The sequence below is a fragment of the Gasterosteus aculeatus genome, chromosome 7 (assembly GCF_964276395.1).
Source record: "Gasterosteus aculeatus chromosome 7, fGasAcu3.hap1.1, whole genome shotgun sequence".
Classification (NCBI taxonomy): domain Eukaryota; kingdom Metazoa; phylum Chordata; class Actinopteri; order Perciformes; family Gasterosteidae; genus Gasterosteus; species Gasterosteus aculeatus.
Genome location: NC_135694.1, coordinates 4732834 through 4749583, shown reverse-complemented (window position 1 = coordinate 4749583; position 16750 = coordinate 4732834). Strand labels below are relative to the sequence as shown.

The 16750-nt window shown below is 53.6% G+C and overlaps 1 protein-coding gene across 6 annotated transcripts in view; it reads left to right on the top strand.

Moving 5' to 3' along the window:
- Positions 1-589: 589 nt before the first annotated feature.
- arap2 (ArfGAP with RhoGAP domain, ankyrin repeat and PH domain 2) overlaps positions 590-16750 on the top strand; it is a 73023-nt gene continuing 56862 nt past the window's right edge. Inside the window, exons 1-10 of one of the 6 annotated variants that reach the window (XM_078107132.1) lie at positions 747-886; positions 2457-2522; positions 2945-3028; positions 3144-4001; positions 4544-4620; positions 6691-6767; positions 6960-7024; positions 7517-7852; positions 8614-8683; positions 14585-14705. In XM_078107132.1, coding sequence (XP_077963258.1) covers positions 3211-4001; positions 4544-4620; positions 6691-6767; positions 6960-7024; positions 7517-7852; positions 8614-8683; positions 14585-14705 — 1537 coding nt within the window. In that variant the 5' untranslated portion in view covers positions 747-886; positions 2457-2522; positions 2945-3028; positions 3144-3210. Of the gene's footprint in view, positions 887-1805; positions 2069-2225; positions 2523-2944; positions 3029-3143; positions 4002-4543; positions 4621-6690; positions 6768-6959; positions 7025-7516; positions 7853-8613; positions 8684-14584; positions 14706-16750 lie in introns of those variants that run through there. The other 5 variants (XM_078107134.1, XM_040181473.2, XM_078107133.1 and 2 more) reach the window with 5 other exon arrangements.

The window sequence follows — 16750 nt, the reverse complement described above, 5'->3', positions numbered from 1 at the left end:
TTGTCACCATCAAGTGGCCGGAGCCGTACCCATTTCATCACTGTTGAAGCAGCGATGGTCTCCATCCAAGGGCACGGAGAGACAAACGATTCACATACAACGACACGTTTAACATGTTCAAGTTGAATTAAAAAAATGTGTATTCATCATAGTGCAGTTTAAACATGCTGTTTGTCTTAAAGTAACTAGGCCCCGCCGCCCAGAAATGGTACTGACCATTCAACTTGACCCTGAAATTCAGTTGTATTTGTCATGGATTGTACATCAAGTAGGCTTGTAGTCCCATAAAGTAATAACAGCCATTAAACTGCCAGTTATGTTTCACATATGCAATCTTTAAAAAAAGTGTCTGTTCATCATTTAAATGGTCTGTTCAGGAATGTCGTCCGCAGTCTTCGATATAACACATCCGCCACCCGAAGCGATTCTTCTTCTGTGTTGTCGTGTTCCTCTCGGAGTCGCTCCGTCAGGTGCGCCGGGCATCCTGCCGCATTCCTGCCCGTTATGAGTGCGTCGCCATGGGGGAAAAGAATGGCGGGGGGTCGGGGGGCGGGGGGCGGGGGGAGGCTTTGGGGCTTCAAGCCGGCACATGCAAATCTTCGCTTCTTCGCCCGCTTGCCGATGACGTTGCAGGAGCGTTTGAGGTACTTCTCTCCTGTCGGGACAGGCTCGCGCTTACTTAACAAATTGCAGGTAGGAGGCCAGGAAAGGCGCGGGAATGGGCGTGGCCAACCACGCGGAACGAAAAGACCGCAGCACGAAAAAAACAAAAGAAAGGAAGAAAGAAAGAAAGAAAGAAAGAAAAAAGAGAAAAGCGGACGCAGGGGAGCGCGCGAAGCAGCGTGCGGAGAGCGCGTGAGGTGCCCTCTCGCGTCTTAAGCCGCAGGTAAGCCTTTTTAAAAAACACACACACACACACACACACACACACACACACACACACCTGACACGCTACAACGTGTGACGTAAACACCCCGGATTTAGTGTCGCAGAACGGGAACTAATGTTAAGCTCGAGTTAAATAAGCGTCGTTTGGATTTTGTGTTGAGCGTTAATTTACCAGGTGGGGGGGAGTCAAACTGCGTCACTCACACTTAAGCTTGTATACTAGTGGCGTTTTTACCTTGTTTTATTAAACATTAACGGACGCACACCGCACGTGCTGTCAACACGGTTAACCTTTGACACTCCTAACAAACGTGCTTTATTATGTTTTCGTGAATAAACGTCATGCATATTGAAGGGGTTATTAATCAAGCAGGACAAGCGTGCCCAGGTGTTGCTTTGCGCCAAACTAGGAAAGGAAGACAAGCCATTGCACTTTGCCCCGAGCTGGTTGGCTGAGAGGGTGTGCGTGCGCGTGTGTGTGTGCGTGCAGAAATATGATGCGCTTGGTGTGTGCGTGTGTGTGTGTGTGCGCTAGTGCGCATGCGTGGGCGTGCATGCGATGACTCATTGTTGTACCATACCTGTAGTGTGCTTAGTGGGTGGAACATCCCCCCCATTCCCCCTTTAGCCGGCACCACGCTCTCTCACGTAGTTTCTTTTTGCACAGAATCTTATATTACATATAGGCCTTGCTGTTTTAGTCACAACATAAATGTGTGTGCTGCCTTCTTGCCTTCCGTTTGAATGTTTATGTCTGCACACACACACACACACACACACACACACACACCTTACATATGTCGCCATGTAGATGTGCAACTTTTTTTGAACTCTTTCAAAGTTCTCTTTTTGCTCCTGTTAATGATCTTAACCGCCTGTGTGTGTGTGTGTGTGTGTGTGTGTGTGTGTGTGTGTGTGGGGGGGGCATATAAGCGGCAGAAGGCAGAAGTGAGGAGCAGGTCAGGTCAAATGGTGACAGAAGCCGGCGTGATGGTCCACGGCGAGGACTGAAGCGAGGAAGAAACACGTTTCAGCTAACTAAGCGACGTGGCCACGTAATAATAAGACGGTTCTGCACAGCATCCAGGAACACAACGTAACATTCTGAGAACTTACTTATCAGTCCAGAAATAGCCCCCGTGCTAAAGGGGAAGAGCTTATTCATCCTCCATAGTTTGAGGTGCCTATGTGTATATATATATATATATATATATATATATATAAAAAGTGATCTCAAGGGGGGTTTCCGGTCCTGCGTGCTCAGTGAACGGCTTGTTCACACGTTAAGCCACACGATTGTGCCCACTTGAAAGCAGAAGTAACACTTTGTGTCCCTCGAGCGCCGTGGGCTTGCAACCCAAAAGAGAAGTGCACTTGGCAAGATGTTGAAGTGTCTAACTGTGAGTGTGTGTGTGTGAGAGCGAGAGAGAGAGAGAGCGCTGTTCTGTCACACAATTAATTAGTTCTCGACTTTGAAGCGACGGACTTCTGACGATAGCTTGAAATTCCAATGGTGGTCTGTAAGTAAAGCTCTGACCCTTTTTGTTGTTGAAACTCCGCTCGTGAAGGAGACGGCGTCCGTCTGCCTTTCCGCAGGAATCCGCCTCGTGTGTCATCAAGTATCGAACCTTAAGGTGAGTGTCTTGCGCTGTAACTGCGCTGTTTCTTCACCGCTCTTGCTGCTTCCTGCTGTTTCATCTTGTGCAGTGCTGCAAATCGAGATTTGTGTAAAGGGAAAGAAAGTGTGGAGCACGAAGGTGTGAATGGAAGACGGATCAGAAAATGATATCATGAGCGAATGATTTTCACAGTGTTGATGGTTTTCAAAAACATCCCCTACTACACTGTGCGTATATCCTTGAGCAGCGTGTGATTTAGTTTTCCAAACATCACGTCCAGTTCCCGGTATTTTGGAATGACATTCGGGGCTCGGGCTTATTTCTGCTTGCCGTGATCATTTTTGAAATACTTGAATGGGAGAATCGGTGCGTTCAGGGGCTCTTCCACGAGCACCTCGCTGAGTTTTATTTACTTCCTCTGCTCTTCCTCCGGGTAGTGGCCGCGGTTCGCCGTAAAGAAGGCTGCTTTTCTTTGACGAGGTGTCGTCAGAAATGGACAGGAAGTGAAAGTCAAACCTCAAGTACATGCAGACCTGCAGATCTATCCACAAAGAAAGCAATACATATCACTTTTGAGGAACCAGATAAATTTAGAATTTTCTGTTACAGAACCTATTTTGCCCTTTTTGTCAACAGTTTGACGCCGGGCGTCCGGATCCTCCTGAGCGAGCTCCCGATGTGGCGGCGGTGAGACCAGAGCATCATGTCGGAGCCCGCGGAGCCCAGCCAGGAGATCGCCGAGTGGCTCTCCGCCCTCCGCCTGTCCCAGTACGCCGCGTACTTCCAGCGAGGAGGCTACGGAGCTCTGAAGGACTGCAAGCACCTCACCGACAATCAGCTCCTGGGGCTGAAGGTGTTTCCCACGGGCCACCGCAGGCGCGTCCTCCGCAGTCTGGAAGCACTGGGGGTGAAGGAGGCGAGCGGCGGCGGCGAGGAGGAGGGGGAGGACGAAAGGGGAGAGGAGGCGAGCGGGACGGTTCGCGGGAGGCCCGTGCCGCACCCGAGGCACATCTTCCTGAAGGACAAGAGGAGGGGCACGTCGTGTCAGCATCAGCCAAAGGAGACGAGGGGCCGCGAGGCAGAGGGGAGTCGAACCCTGCCTCCGGGAGCCGGACTGGGAGCCCGGAGCGGGGACGCCCGGCCGCCGCAACCGGCCCCGCGCGACCCCCGGAACATCCAGCGAGCCCAGCCGGAGCGACCCGGTGTCCCTGCCGCCGCCGCGTCCTTCTCCACCAGCAGCACCAGCAGCTGCGAGTCGCTCGCCATCTCCGAGTCCGCCTCCGACAGGGAGATTTCCTCGGAGGGCCCCTCGCCGCGCAGCGCCCACTCCTTCCCCGAGGACCGGTTTCTGTTTCAGGGCGACATGGTGGACAACTCCATCTACGCGGCCACCCCCATGGCTCCCGCGGGCCCGCGGATCACCCACTCCTACCGGCTGAGGCACCGGCCCGTCCCGGAAATCCCGGACCTCCCCGCCCCGCCGCTTCCGGAGAGGTAATGGCTTCGATTTTAAAAGGAGGGGGGGCGGGTTCGGGCCTTTTGAGACTGCGGCGTGGCGGCGTGTCTGGCGCCACACGATGAAAGCGGTATCAATCGTCCCGCTTACCTCTCGCGATGAAAGCAATGAAGGGTGTTTTCCCCAGAAAGTTTGAACTTTTATTCCTTCGAGTGCAAAGTTTGACTTGATGAAACGTCTTGGCGGACTTTTCAAAGAAGTTAGAGGAGCGCGGCGAGAAGCACCTGGAGAAATGGGAATGCACGCCGAATGAATATCCGATTAGCGCAAACGGAGAAGCCCAGGTTTTCATTTTCAGTTCTGCATTACGTGTACATTGATGCACCTCATCCTGACCATGAACTTTCAAACTGGGAAACCAACTTTCCTCAGTTGCACATCTCCATTCTGAAGGGCATTTGTGTGTGTGTGTGTTTTTTTTCCCTCTTTCCTCCTTCTTCTTCTAAACGGTGTCGCCGTCATCGTTTCCCACGCTCCGCTCTGCCGGTTTCTAACTCACCTCGTCTGTCGTCCTCCTCAGGAGCAGGCGAACATCCGGCCCCGAACACCTGGCCGCCGCCGCCGAAGGTCCCACCGGTGGCGACGGCACACGGGAAGGTACGCCATCTTTTTTTTTTAAATCTGAGATGCTCCGTCGTGTCTGCCATGAATATTTCATCCGGCGGTGCTGTTGTTTTCCCGGATGAAACGAGGGAGACGGAGGGAGTGGGGGTGGGGGTATCTTCACCCCCCCCCCCCCCCCCCCTCTCCCCCACATGCACTCACCCACACACTCCTCGCATTGCGTCTCCTCAGCGAGAGCCTGCTGGGTATTCCTGTCAGCCAGTTTCTTTTCTTCTCTTTTTATTTTTTTTATTAGAAGTTGTTTAACTTTGCTAACAACACACAGGCTTGTACTACAACCGGGACAAATCCGCTTTGAGCCCACCAACCTCCCCCCGTTCCCTCGCTGCCTGCGTTGGGATTGCTCGACCCCTCGGGTCTTGTCTGTGTGGAGGTAGACACGGGTTGTCTCCCGGGGTCTCTGAGAATGCTTCCACTTGTCTTCTCGCGGGTCGCCATCACTTCCTTCACTCACTCCCTCCCTTCACGTTTCTCTTTCGGCTCCTTGTTCCGTGTGCCGCAGCAGTCTCTTGGTACACGTGTGTGTGTGTGTGTGTGTTTTTCCCTGCAACTTTTTCTCCAGGAGGAACAAGACGGGGAGCGAGACTTGAGAGGAGCGGGAGCTGTGTGGGTTTGGGAGGGAGGACGAGGAGGTGGATGCAAAGCAGGCCCCTGAGCGGGGACGTGGGGAGCTCGACTGGAGCGGTTTGACATGTCATTTCAACCCCAGCACAGAGTTTACTCCCGAGATGAGATCCGGAAGCCTCCCGCTGTTCAAGCACACAAGCTCGCCGCTGAATGCTAATCGACACCTCGGCAGATCCAAGAAGCTCACGAAGAACACGGTTCCATTGGCGACTAATACCAAACGTTGCCCTTGTTAGGCTACTTTGTAAGACACACTCTAGTTCAACCCGTTCCCCAGCAGCGTTTAAGGACGTGTTGACCCTCACTGTGACCCCTGCATGCGCACTTCTTCAGGGGATGTTTTTCAGTATGGTCCAGCATATTATTCCAGGAGGAACAGCCACCATGGAAACATGCAAAACAAGCCCTCGTTGTCATCGCCATCCACAAGACGATAAAGAAAGTGGGTAAAACACGTCCCCGACAGCATAGCAGGGAAAGAGAGAGAGGGTCCGGTTAAAGAAGCAGCAGAACCGGCGAGGGAGGAAGCGAGGCGATCCGACAGGAACGGAGCACAGCGGCGTTGTGGCCCTCGGGCCCATCGGAGAGAACCCGCGAGCAGCGGCCCCAAGGTCGGGCCGATAGATGATGGCCGCCGCCGGCCAGTAAACCCGCCCCTCCCCCCTCCCTCCTCAGAGCCATTGCCCTTTTGTCCCCGCCCCCCCCTCCTTTCTCTAATGGCGTGGAAGCCTTCAGAAGTAGAACATCCACTCTGCACTTACTCCACTGTCCATCCTTTTTACGTCTGCGTTTTGTCCCGTGGGCGTCTTCACGTGTCCGAGGGTGCTTTTGATCGCGTGCTTTTCTGCTTCTCTATCTGTGTGAGTGTGTGTGTGTTGCCCCTCAGCGGCGTCTTTCGGCCCTCCCAGTCCCCAGGAGAGGGTGGTGTCATTTTTCACAGTGACAGGCTGCGGCCCACGCACGGCGGCCCCGGGTCTCCAGACTAATAGTGTCTGGACGGAGTCTCTCCGCTCTCCATCCTTTTTGTTGTGCCCGCCGCCCCCTCCGTACCCCACGCAGCAGCCGCGACTGAGAGAAATGGCCCTGGCACGCGGCGTGGCGGGGACACGCCGAAGGGGAACAGACTCCCCGCTTGCGGCGAGGGAAAGGGCCGCGGCAGAGCGAGACAGGCGCGCTGAAACCGAAATGTAATTAGTTTACGGCTCCCAGGGATCAAGTGTGTTCACGTTTATTCAGATCAATGAGTCGGTTTAATCAAATGGCGCTTTAACACCTGAGTGGTTTTCTTTTTTTTGGGGGGGGGGGGCCCGTCACTCTCATGCACCACGCTTAGGCCTCCACGCCGCGTCCCGCGAGTCTTCATTCAAGGCCAAGTAACCCCCGCCCCCACCAAAACCTGCCTGTGTCTGTTTTCAGCTCCACTGCAGAGAGCGCCGACGGTCATCGCTCCCTACGGAGAGCTGTTCCTGTACAACAACCCCGAAAGCACTCAGGTAAGAAGGCGGCGCACAAGCGGCCGCGTCGCCAAAGAGGAACCAACGCTTCTCAGATCTCCGACCACAGGCCACACGCTCACCCCGGAGCTTCCCCTTGAGTCGACGCGTTGTCACAGCAGAGTGACCAGAGTGAAACGGCGGCGGGCCACGGCCACGTGAACCCGCGCTAACCTCCCGTGTGCTCCGCAGGGCCGCGGCGCCACAGACCAGCGGCAGAGGGGCTTCAAGGACAAGATGAAACAGAGGAAACTGAGGTGTGGTGCAAACCGATGCGTGAGCTTATTCCATAAAAAATGAAGGGTCGGCACAAAGTACACGGCATTGTAAATGGCATGAACACATTTTGGGCTGTCGGTATACATTTCACACGACTGTTTCATCATATCATTCGGCCATTTACTTTCATGTCGTTTCACGAGATGAAGATGTGATCGTAACCACCGTGTCTAGTTATACTAGAGTCGAAGGGAATTAGCTTAGCTTAGCATGAATACTGGAAGCCATGTTGAAATGGTTAACATGTCTCAAACAATAATAACCACTTCTAGATTTAATCAATTCATTGATTTTACCATGTTGTACAAGTTGTTTATTGGCTGTGTGAGTTGTTGTTGTTGTTGTTGTTGTTCAGTAAGTAGTTAGAGCACATAATAAAAAAACAACTAAACTTCTGTTCTGTTTAAAAAGAAAAAGAAATGTATACATCACGTTGTCAGGCCAGTCGTTTGTCATCTCTGCTCCTCCAGAAAGAAGATGCCTGAGCGGAAACAATCCAAGGAAAAATTTCTCCCCCCCGCCCCCAAACCGGCGGACTCGGACACCGACGAATACTCAACCGTGAAGCCGGCGTGTGAAACCGGCGCCGCCGGCCAAGGCCCCGAGGGTCCCGCCGTGGGGCCGGCTGCCCCCGACGCCGGCTCCTTGGTGATGGTGGAGTGCGACCTCTACTCGGAGGCCGCGGACGCCCCCGGCGGCGGGACGGGCGCCGCCCTGCCCGACATCTCGCCCTACGCCTGCTTCTACGGGGCCCCCAAACACCAGGTGCTCAAAGTGGGCTGGCTGGACAAGCTCTCCCCCCAAGGGTAGGTCGGAGGAGGAGGAGGAGGAGGAGGAGGAGGAGGAGGAGGAGGAGGAGGAGGAGGAGGAGGAGGAGGAGGAGGAGGAGGAGGAGGAGGAGGAGGAGGAGGAGGAGGAGGAGGAGGAGGAGGAGGAGGAGGAGGAGGAGGAGGAGGAGGAGGAGGAGGAGGAGGAGGAGGAGGAGGAGGAGGCCCCTCCCTCGTTCCTCCTCCTCCCCCGTGTGCCTTCTAACGTTGGAGGGTGATGGATGGTGTTGGATACAGATGCCTGCAGTACATCCATCCATAACGCGCAGTTGCAACCGAAGGAGAGGAGATAACCTCCTGGTATTGAGATGCTAAATATGTTGGCCCTCCACTTAGTTTGGCTTCTCCTGGCGGCACAACATCTATTTCTCTCTCTCAGCAACTTGCTCCACCAAACCCGAAGCCATCCATCATTGGCTTCCTTCCTCCCTTTTATTTATTATTTTTCCCGTTTCTCCCCTCGCTCCTCCATTTGCATAGATTTGGCAAACCGCCCGTGGCTGTTGAATATTCAAATTAAAAGTGCCCATTTGTTTTCATTATGCTAATTGACAGCTGCTGATACAACTCTTGACATTAATAAATCAATGGTACTTGATGAAATATGAGTACCTGTTCAGCGCAGCTTTAGCATCCTGTGCCTCCCGCTGTGACGGCTCCTTTCGCGCCCAAGTAGTTTTTCGCACAAAAAAAAAACCCTCCCGAGATGTACGGATTGAATGTGCTCCTTCTCTCTGCAGGAACTGTGTTTTTCAAAGGAGGTGGGTGAGATTGGACGGCGACAGTCTGGCCTACTACAACAACGACAAGGTACAGTAAGGGCGGGGGACACAGCCTCCCTTCTCTCCTTCCTCTTCCTCCTCTTCGTCATCGGCATCAGCCGTATAGGAGAAGCACGTTGGCACCTGACCAGTTCCCCCGAGGTAGAAGGGGGGGGGGGGTCGGAGGGGGGAGACTTCTCTCTCTGTCTCTCTCTCTCTCTGTCTTTGCCCGCGCTCAGCATTTCTCTCCCCCGGTGCCTCCCTCGTCATTCTCCTCCTGTCTGACAGCTCGGCGTTGCGTGGCTCATTCAGAGGGAGGGAAAGGTTTTGTGGGGGTGTGTGCATGGGGGGGCAGAAAAGCAGTGTGGCAGTTTCACCTCCACCTGTTTGGTTTGCAACCATTTGGTATCGCTGCCGTGGCATCTGTGCTGGGATTGTGGAGAGCAGAAGACAGAACTTCATTTAGATGAGGGTCCGTGTCTGATTTGAGGAGTACGCTCCCTGATTCTGGACGCTCTTGAATATTTAATCTCCCCCCCCCCCCCGGATGTGTTTTCAGTCATCACCCCCCCCCCTAAAAAAAGCTTCCATCCTGCAGAGCTTGCAACTCAATCTGCCCTCGCGGCACATCATGACGCAACGGCGCTGCAACCGCTGACTGTGGATGTTACCGTGAAACCAGAGATTCCCCAACACAAACAACAACACATGTAACAGCCGGGTGAGACCTTCGTCGTCCCCGGGTGTCATCCGTTCCAGAAAGGCCTCTAACGCCCGGGTGACACTGCTGTTCCTAACCCGACATGTGCTTTGCCTTCACGTTCCTGCTAATGAGCGTCTGATGCATCCACAACAACCACGTTCCTCTCCGTGCGCGCGTGACCTTGGCGGCCCTTTCCCACGGCCGACTCGTTTCCTGTTGCACAACGCCGCGATCGATGATGTGGCACATGTCTGCAGACCCGCTCATTAATCACTTACTAATTATAGCCCTCTGTGCCCCCCCCCCTCCCTCCCCCGTTGACAAGGGAGGTTGTCGGCAGGGAGGCCGCCGAGTCAGCACTTTACGCTCGCCTAGTCTGAGTCGGCAGGGCCGAAGGGTCGGGCGCGATCTCTCCATCTCACCCCTCCACCGCGATGGCAGCTGGGTGCATCGTGGCACGTGTCAGAAATAGTCGGCGGCTGGCGGTGCAGGTTGGTAAGGCTCCGTTGCACCGGCAGAAGACGGAGCGAGTCAGGGGCTTCAACTACTGGCAGTTTGGGCAATAATTAACGTAAAGTAGTACCTCAACGGTGGCTCAATGTCGCCGCATAGCGTCAAGCTTGAATTTGCAAGGCGGGTTGAAATGGGTTTGGACTTTGTATTATTTACCCGAATCGACGGTGTCATCACCGCACAGCACTGCCATCATTCCCGATGACGCCATCAACGGCGACGTGGCTAGATAATACAAAGTTGAAACCCATGGGAATGAAGTGCAACCCGCGGCTTTGAACACAGTGGCTGAGCCACTCGGAGCCAGCTGCGGAATCCGTTTGCCTCAAATCTGTAAGTCGGTTGAATGTTCGCACACGTCTGGCAGAACTGGCGCAGCCTGCCCTGGACCTCCAGATCGGACCATTAAACGAAATAAAAGTTTGATCTCGACATGGTTTTGTCTTTCGTGCTTTGATCACACTGTGCAGCCTTCATCCCTCCCCCCCAAATGCCTCGACACAAAACCATTCCCATGCTCGGTCCCTTTCTCCCTCTTTCAACACCCCGAAAGAAACCGCTTTTTGTAGTTGAAAATCCCCTGGAATCTGCCAGCCTCAGACGGAACTAATCGCACTTAATCGCAGTCGCAGCTTGAAGGTCTCCAGCCGCGGTGATGTCATCACCGGGGTAGCGGAGGTGGCGTGGGAGAGTAGCGAGATCCTCGGTCTCACTTCTCCCTCTCTGCCGCGTCAATCTCCCCCTTTTCGGCGGATTTCGTCAACACACGGGATTGACTCGGGAGGACGCTGAGATGTTGTCTTCAGGGTCCCGGTGTGTGTGTGAGTTTAGGAAAACATTCCTAAGCCTGGCTTCAGGGAAGTGTGGAGGATGGCTTGAGGGAAGGGTGGGGGGGGTGTAAGAGATGAGAGGATGGGAGGGAAACGTGGAGGCTGAATAGGAGGCCAAAAGGGGAGATGAGGTTTTTAGGACCGGGGATCAGTCTTTGGGTGCATCTGTCTGTCGGTCTGACGCTGCAAAGCTCTCTTTTTCCAAAGCCCGAAAGCTCCCCTGCTAACCCCCCTCCTGTGAATCCCCCCCCCCCCCCAAATGCCCTCGCAGACGCTTACTGTAACACCTCAAGTGCTTCTTTTTTTCCCCCATCAAATTCCACGACAAAAAAAAGCATGAAACGTCTTTGGCAGCAATCTGTAAGCCTCATTCTGGGTTTGATTCCCTGTGCGCTTTGTGGCCTGATCATCTTTTAATATCCAAAAATTCCTATACTTGCACAGTGGGAATGTGAGGAATTTGAATTCACCTTCGTCCTCAGAGAAAGGGGGGGGGGCATTTACCACCTTGGATTGAAAGGGGCTCTCCAGAAGATTGGTGGGGTTGGTGTGTTGGAGGCGGGCCGTCTGTGATTAGGTTGAGCCACTGTTAACATCCTGCTTTAATATGAGAAGAACCCCCCCCCCCCCCCTTCATTTGGACTCCTCCTCTCCCCCCCCACACCTTGCTTCTTCCTCTGTTGATCTGTTTCCTCCCTTGTATCTCACCCACGCTCTTGTTCTCTTCATAGCATTAGCTGTGAAAGCCGTACTCGTCGATACGTAGAATTGAAAGGGAAATGTGTGGCTCGCTGCCGCCCTTCTCAGCAGTTCCCTTTTGTCTACATTCAAGACAATGGTTGTTTTGTTTGTCTCTAAACCTCAGCAGTGAAACGCTCAAACCATCCAGGTTATCACAGATAAATGAAGCCCAATGCGACACAATGGAGCTTGTCACCTGCTGAGCCGCCGGATGTTTGCCCCGGGGAGCTGACCGAGGCTCGGAAGCAGCGTGAATAGAGAGCCGTAACCCCCCCCGATTGTACAGGAGGTTGTGTTGACAGCAACGGGTTCAAGCGGGGCGGGCGAGGCCCAATCTGCTCACGACGGGACGCTCTCAAACTCGGAGGGCAAGCGAGCGCGAGGGGTTAGCGGCCGTCGCCCTGCGGCGCTCGCCGACACTTTGAGCTCTTTTATGCTCACTTTCTGTAAGTCTGCCTTCCTGCAGACGTTGCCTCGGGGAGTTACCCACAATTCCAAGCGCTGTGACATTAAACAGCGGCTTACCGGGGGAAGCCCGCGGGGCTTTTGGGGAAAGAGCAACGTAAACAAAAGCGGAAAAAGGCACACGCGCGTGTTCCGCCCGGCACGCGGAAACGGCCTCATAAGGGACCCGAGGAGAAGAAGACGTGACGATGGCGAGATACAGCCGTCTCCTCCGTCAAACAAAAACGAGTTTATTGATTCCTCGACGGCTGCAAACAGATTGAACAGATTGATTGAACAAAAAAAAACAAAAAACGTGAAACCGCCGGCGCTGTGAGAACATAAACGGCGCCGAGCGTTGCGTCGATGTGCAGCCTCAGTATTGAATTAGCATGTGTTAGAAAACCCTTGTGACAAAGGTTTGACAAGGCTCCGTCTCCTTTTGGGAGTCACAAAACCGCTCCATGCTAGAAGGCCGCATCCCCCCCGCCCCCAAACCCAGCCTCCCCGTCCTCCCCGTCCTCCTGCCCGCTTGGGGGGAAACGCGCCACAGTAAAGAGGCACTTTCTCAAGAGGAGAACAGTTCTCAGTTCCCACCAGCTGGTGTCCTCGTGCCTCCATTGAAAGTGGCGTCCTTTTGGAGGCGCCGGAACAGTAACTGCGTGCTGGTGGTAACCCCCCCAATCATCCCCCCCTAAACCTCCTCCCTGCTTTATCCCCACGCTGCCTCCATTATTGTAGGCTTTAGCTCAATTGCTCTGCCTTTAATTGTTTCCGGAAGTTTAGCAAGTTGTTTTTGAAACCAGCCAGCGCAGCTCCACCAAATGGAGGAAGAAGAAGAAGAAGAAGTAGTTAGGCGATGATGTGACACCACCCTGCGAAGTGATAATTGATGGGTGGAGCGAGAGGTGGCGACGCAGGAATGGCTGGAATGAGCGGAATGTGGGAGTTTGGGAGTGGGCGGGAGGTCAGAGTGATTGTGGGAGGGGAGGGGAGGGGGGAGAGATCTTTGGCAGAGCGAGGCCAGTCAGGTGAGTCTGTTATTGGAGAAAGAGAGATAGTGAGGCCTCATTGCTTCCTCGGCAGTACGTCCTCCCAAGATTAGCCCATAAACATTATGTGTGTGTGTGTGTGTGTTAGCGCTTTTCCAGCGCCCCCCCACAACTCCGCTCGTCGAGTTTATTTACAGATGCACAATTCGCAATTAAACAACTGTCTCCTTCATGACCCCAAAAGTAGAATTAAAACAATTAATTACCGCTAACCCGTTCCGGAGTGTAATTAGCTGCGCGCGGCTACCAAGCTAATCCATTCACACACACACGCACACACTCCTTCCCTCACCTTCCTATAACTTCTATCTAAATATAGAGCGAGAGAAGAGTAGCGAGGGAGGGAGGGAGGTGGGGGGGGGGGGGGGGGGGGATTGGTGTGAAACTCCTTGGGAGAGCAACGCAGGAGGCGGTCCGTCGGTAATTAGGTTGAGCCACTTCTTGCCACTGTTAACATCCTGCTTTAATATGAGAAGAACTCCCCCCCCCCCTCTCCCTGACCCTCTTGGGCATCTTCATTTGGACTCCTCCCTCCCTCCCTCCTCCCCCCCCTCCCCCGTGGTCGTGGACTCCGCTCCTTCCTCTGTTGTTTCCTCCATTGTATCTCAGCAGCGCTCTGACTTCTTCCTGTCCACGCTCCTTCTCTCGGGCCTCCTCGGCCTCTTATGAGCCTAATTTCTGTGCCAGCTGCTGCATTTTGGGCCGTGTGCTCTCCAAGAATAGGCTGCCGCGGGCGGGGCGAGGTCACCCCCTTTAATTAAGGATGGCGAGAGGGAGACGCGAGGTTCGCCTCCTCCGTCTCTCCCCTCGCCTCCTCGCTCGGTGCCTTTTTGGTTGCGGGACGTGGCGGGACAGAGACGCGGCGCTTTGAGCGCGGCAATCGCCCCCCAAGTTACTGCCCCCCCCCCCACGCGCGGGACGGCAGAGGAGGGAAATTCAGGTCAAGTCCGAAGAGAGAGACAGTCTGTTGCTCTTTTTCTTTCTTTTTTTTTTTCATTCGTTGCAATGATAATGACATTATCGACATGAATAATGCAACGTCTGCAGCGACCCCCTTTTCTTTTTCTTTCTTTTTAGAGCCCAGTGATTGCCCCCCCGTCCCCCCCGTCCCCCTCACTGTATTGGAAGATCATTACAGTCTGACTGGTTCTTCCCACTGCTTTAAGGGCATTTCTCTGCTGTACTCACATTGTGAATACTGATGCGACGGCGCCGCCGCTCCGTCCTAGAAGTACGACAATAATTTGGATAATATTGACTCTGGATTTCCAGTTTCTTTTTCTCTCTCTTTCTCTTCCTTCCGTCTCCTTTTCATATCGACGATGACCCAGTACTTTAATTGCCGTTGTCAAGGGAGGTTGTAAAGAGGGTCATGAAGCCTCCAGTGCAACATCCCTCCTTATTTAGATACCTCCGCTAGAGCTGCCGGGGGGGGAAAACATGGGGGGGATGAAACAATACACACACCCACCCACTCAAAAAGCCCCGTTCCCACTTCACCCAAATCCCCCCCCAGCATGCTTGTCTCTTTTTTATATACTTGGGAAGTTTGTTTTCCCGCTGGAGTATTTGTCTCTATTGACACTGTTCTGTGTCTATTCTTTAGCATGCGCGCGTGTGTCCTCTCGAGTTGATGATAACCGCGTGTGTCTCCCGTCTCCCCGCAGGAGATGTACTCTAAAGGCATGGTCCTGGCCAGTGCCGTGAGACAGGTGCGGGGACTCGGCGACAACAAGTTTGAGGTGGTCACCGCCCTCCGGACCTTCACGTTCCGAGCCGAGAGAGAAGGTAGGTCCCGCTGTCCTTTTTAGAGGTCAAAGGTCAATGTCGTGTCTCCAGGGGGAAACGACGACGAGAAGGTCTCCTGCGATTTTCCACTTTGGGCTCGGGGTCGAACTGATTTTGAATTTGGGGGTCAAAGGGGTCTCTGCGACCTCGCGCGTCCGTGGCCATGACTCAAGAATTCACGCGGCGTATTTAAAGCAAAGCACCTGTCAGCCTCTTCCTGTTGTCCCTCTGGTCCCCCGCCCCCGCCTTAAAGGACATTTTCAGTGCGATTTGGAGGTTTGACGTCACTCTAAAGCTATTTACAAGGTGTCCACACGTACAGAAATACATTTTACCAAGACGGCAGAAGATCGACATCATGTCTCATCTCTCCCAACAACGGGATGTCAGCTGAAGTGCGCTGCCTCGAACCAGATGAAAAGAAATTAAGAAAAGATGTTGTATTTTGAAAAGTTGCGGTGGAGTGACACGCTAAAGTATTAGCAAAACACAGGAGAGCGAAATGTTGGCTTGTTGCTTCACGCGGGATCCAGTCGTCATGCTAAGCTACGCTAAACAGGCCCGTCCTCCTCCTCCTCCTCCTCACAAACACCGATGTGCGATGTGAGAAGTGCAGAAGTATACGGAATGTCTTAAACGCTCCCAGAATACTTTGCTATTTAAGCGATGCTGCGCGACATCTCTGTGGCGGTAATGACTTTGTGTCCCCGTCTGGACCGACGCTATTAAGGGGAATCTAAAGGGACGTGGCGAGTAAAAAAAATAAAGAAATTGGACAGATTGTTAAATCTCACAGGGAGCGTCCTGTACCTGCTTCCTCCAAGGAGACGGTGCTCTTCACCTCTCGCTTCAGAGCATCGGGAACTTATTGACATGGCGACGTCAGACCGATCGATACTCTGCGTGTTGCTCGTCGGTATCGAGCGTCTCCTGCTGCTGCACCTGATATTTAGGATTCCTGGTAAATTATTTTATCAGTCAAGTTTTTTTTTTTTTTTTTTTACAGTGTATTTCCGAGGCGATCTTTTTTAGTCTGCACCTAAAGCTGCATGAATAGCCAGATATTTGTTTTTGACTGTTTGCACCGTCTTCCAGTAAGAGGCGGCTGGGTTGACCTTTGGGGGGGGGGGGCTGTGGCCGTGTTGACACAGTGGTATGAAATGCATACAGGATGTAGGTTATCGTCCACGTTCTCTTGATGCTCCTTTAGACCGAGTGCATTCCGCATTTCAAACATTCCCGTTGGCTCTTCTTTACATCCCACTTCATAAAAAGAAAAGGGAAAAAAAAGAACGACTCGGCCTTTAAACTTAGTTTTATTCATCTATTTTCGCCACAGCGCTTCTCACCCCGTCGATTCGCCCCAGCGTCAAATCGATATCCGCCGGCCCTTTTTTTTTTTTTTTTTTTTGTCCGCCTTTATGAGCTGCGGCTCTCCGGCGCCGTCATTTATCACGCTGTCAGCGAGCTGATCGCCATACGTAACACTCAGCCGTCCCGACAAGCGCTCGGAGGGGGAGAACGGCTGTCTTATTTGGAGGTGGCCTCTGACCGCCCGCGAGATCACCGGGAAGCCTCTCGCACAGGCGGCTGGTGCCCGTCAGAAGAGACGGTCGGGAGGAGGGGGAGAGGATAAAACTTGGCCTCATGCATCTTTAAACAGGCCCATTCGCCTCGTGGCAGGGAGTCATCAATCTTTGGGGAAACGCATGGGACAGAGGGAGAGGCGAGGAGACGGAGGGAGAGCGAAGGAGTGCCTTAGTGAGGCGGAGGTATGGAGCTGCTGGGCCGATGCAGTAGGGGAGAAAATGGAGTGAATGTGTAACGGCATCCAGGAGGGAAAGTAGAAGATGAGGACGTCGGGTGTGGGGAGGGAGGGTGGGAGGCAAGCGGGGGGAGGCGGGGGGGGCGATTAAATGAGGGAATAACAGGAATGGACAGAGCGAGGGAGAGCAGACACGCCATCTCTGTGTGAAGAAGCAACAGAGAGGCAAAGGGGAGAGACGGCAGGGGGAGATGAAAAGGGCAGAGTGAAGATGGAGAGA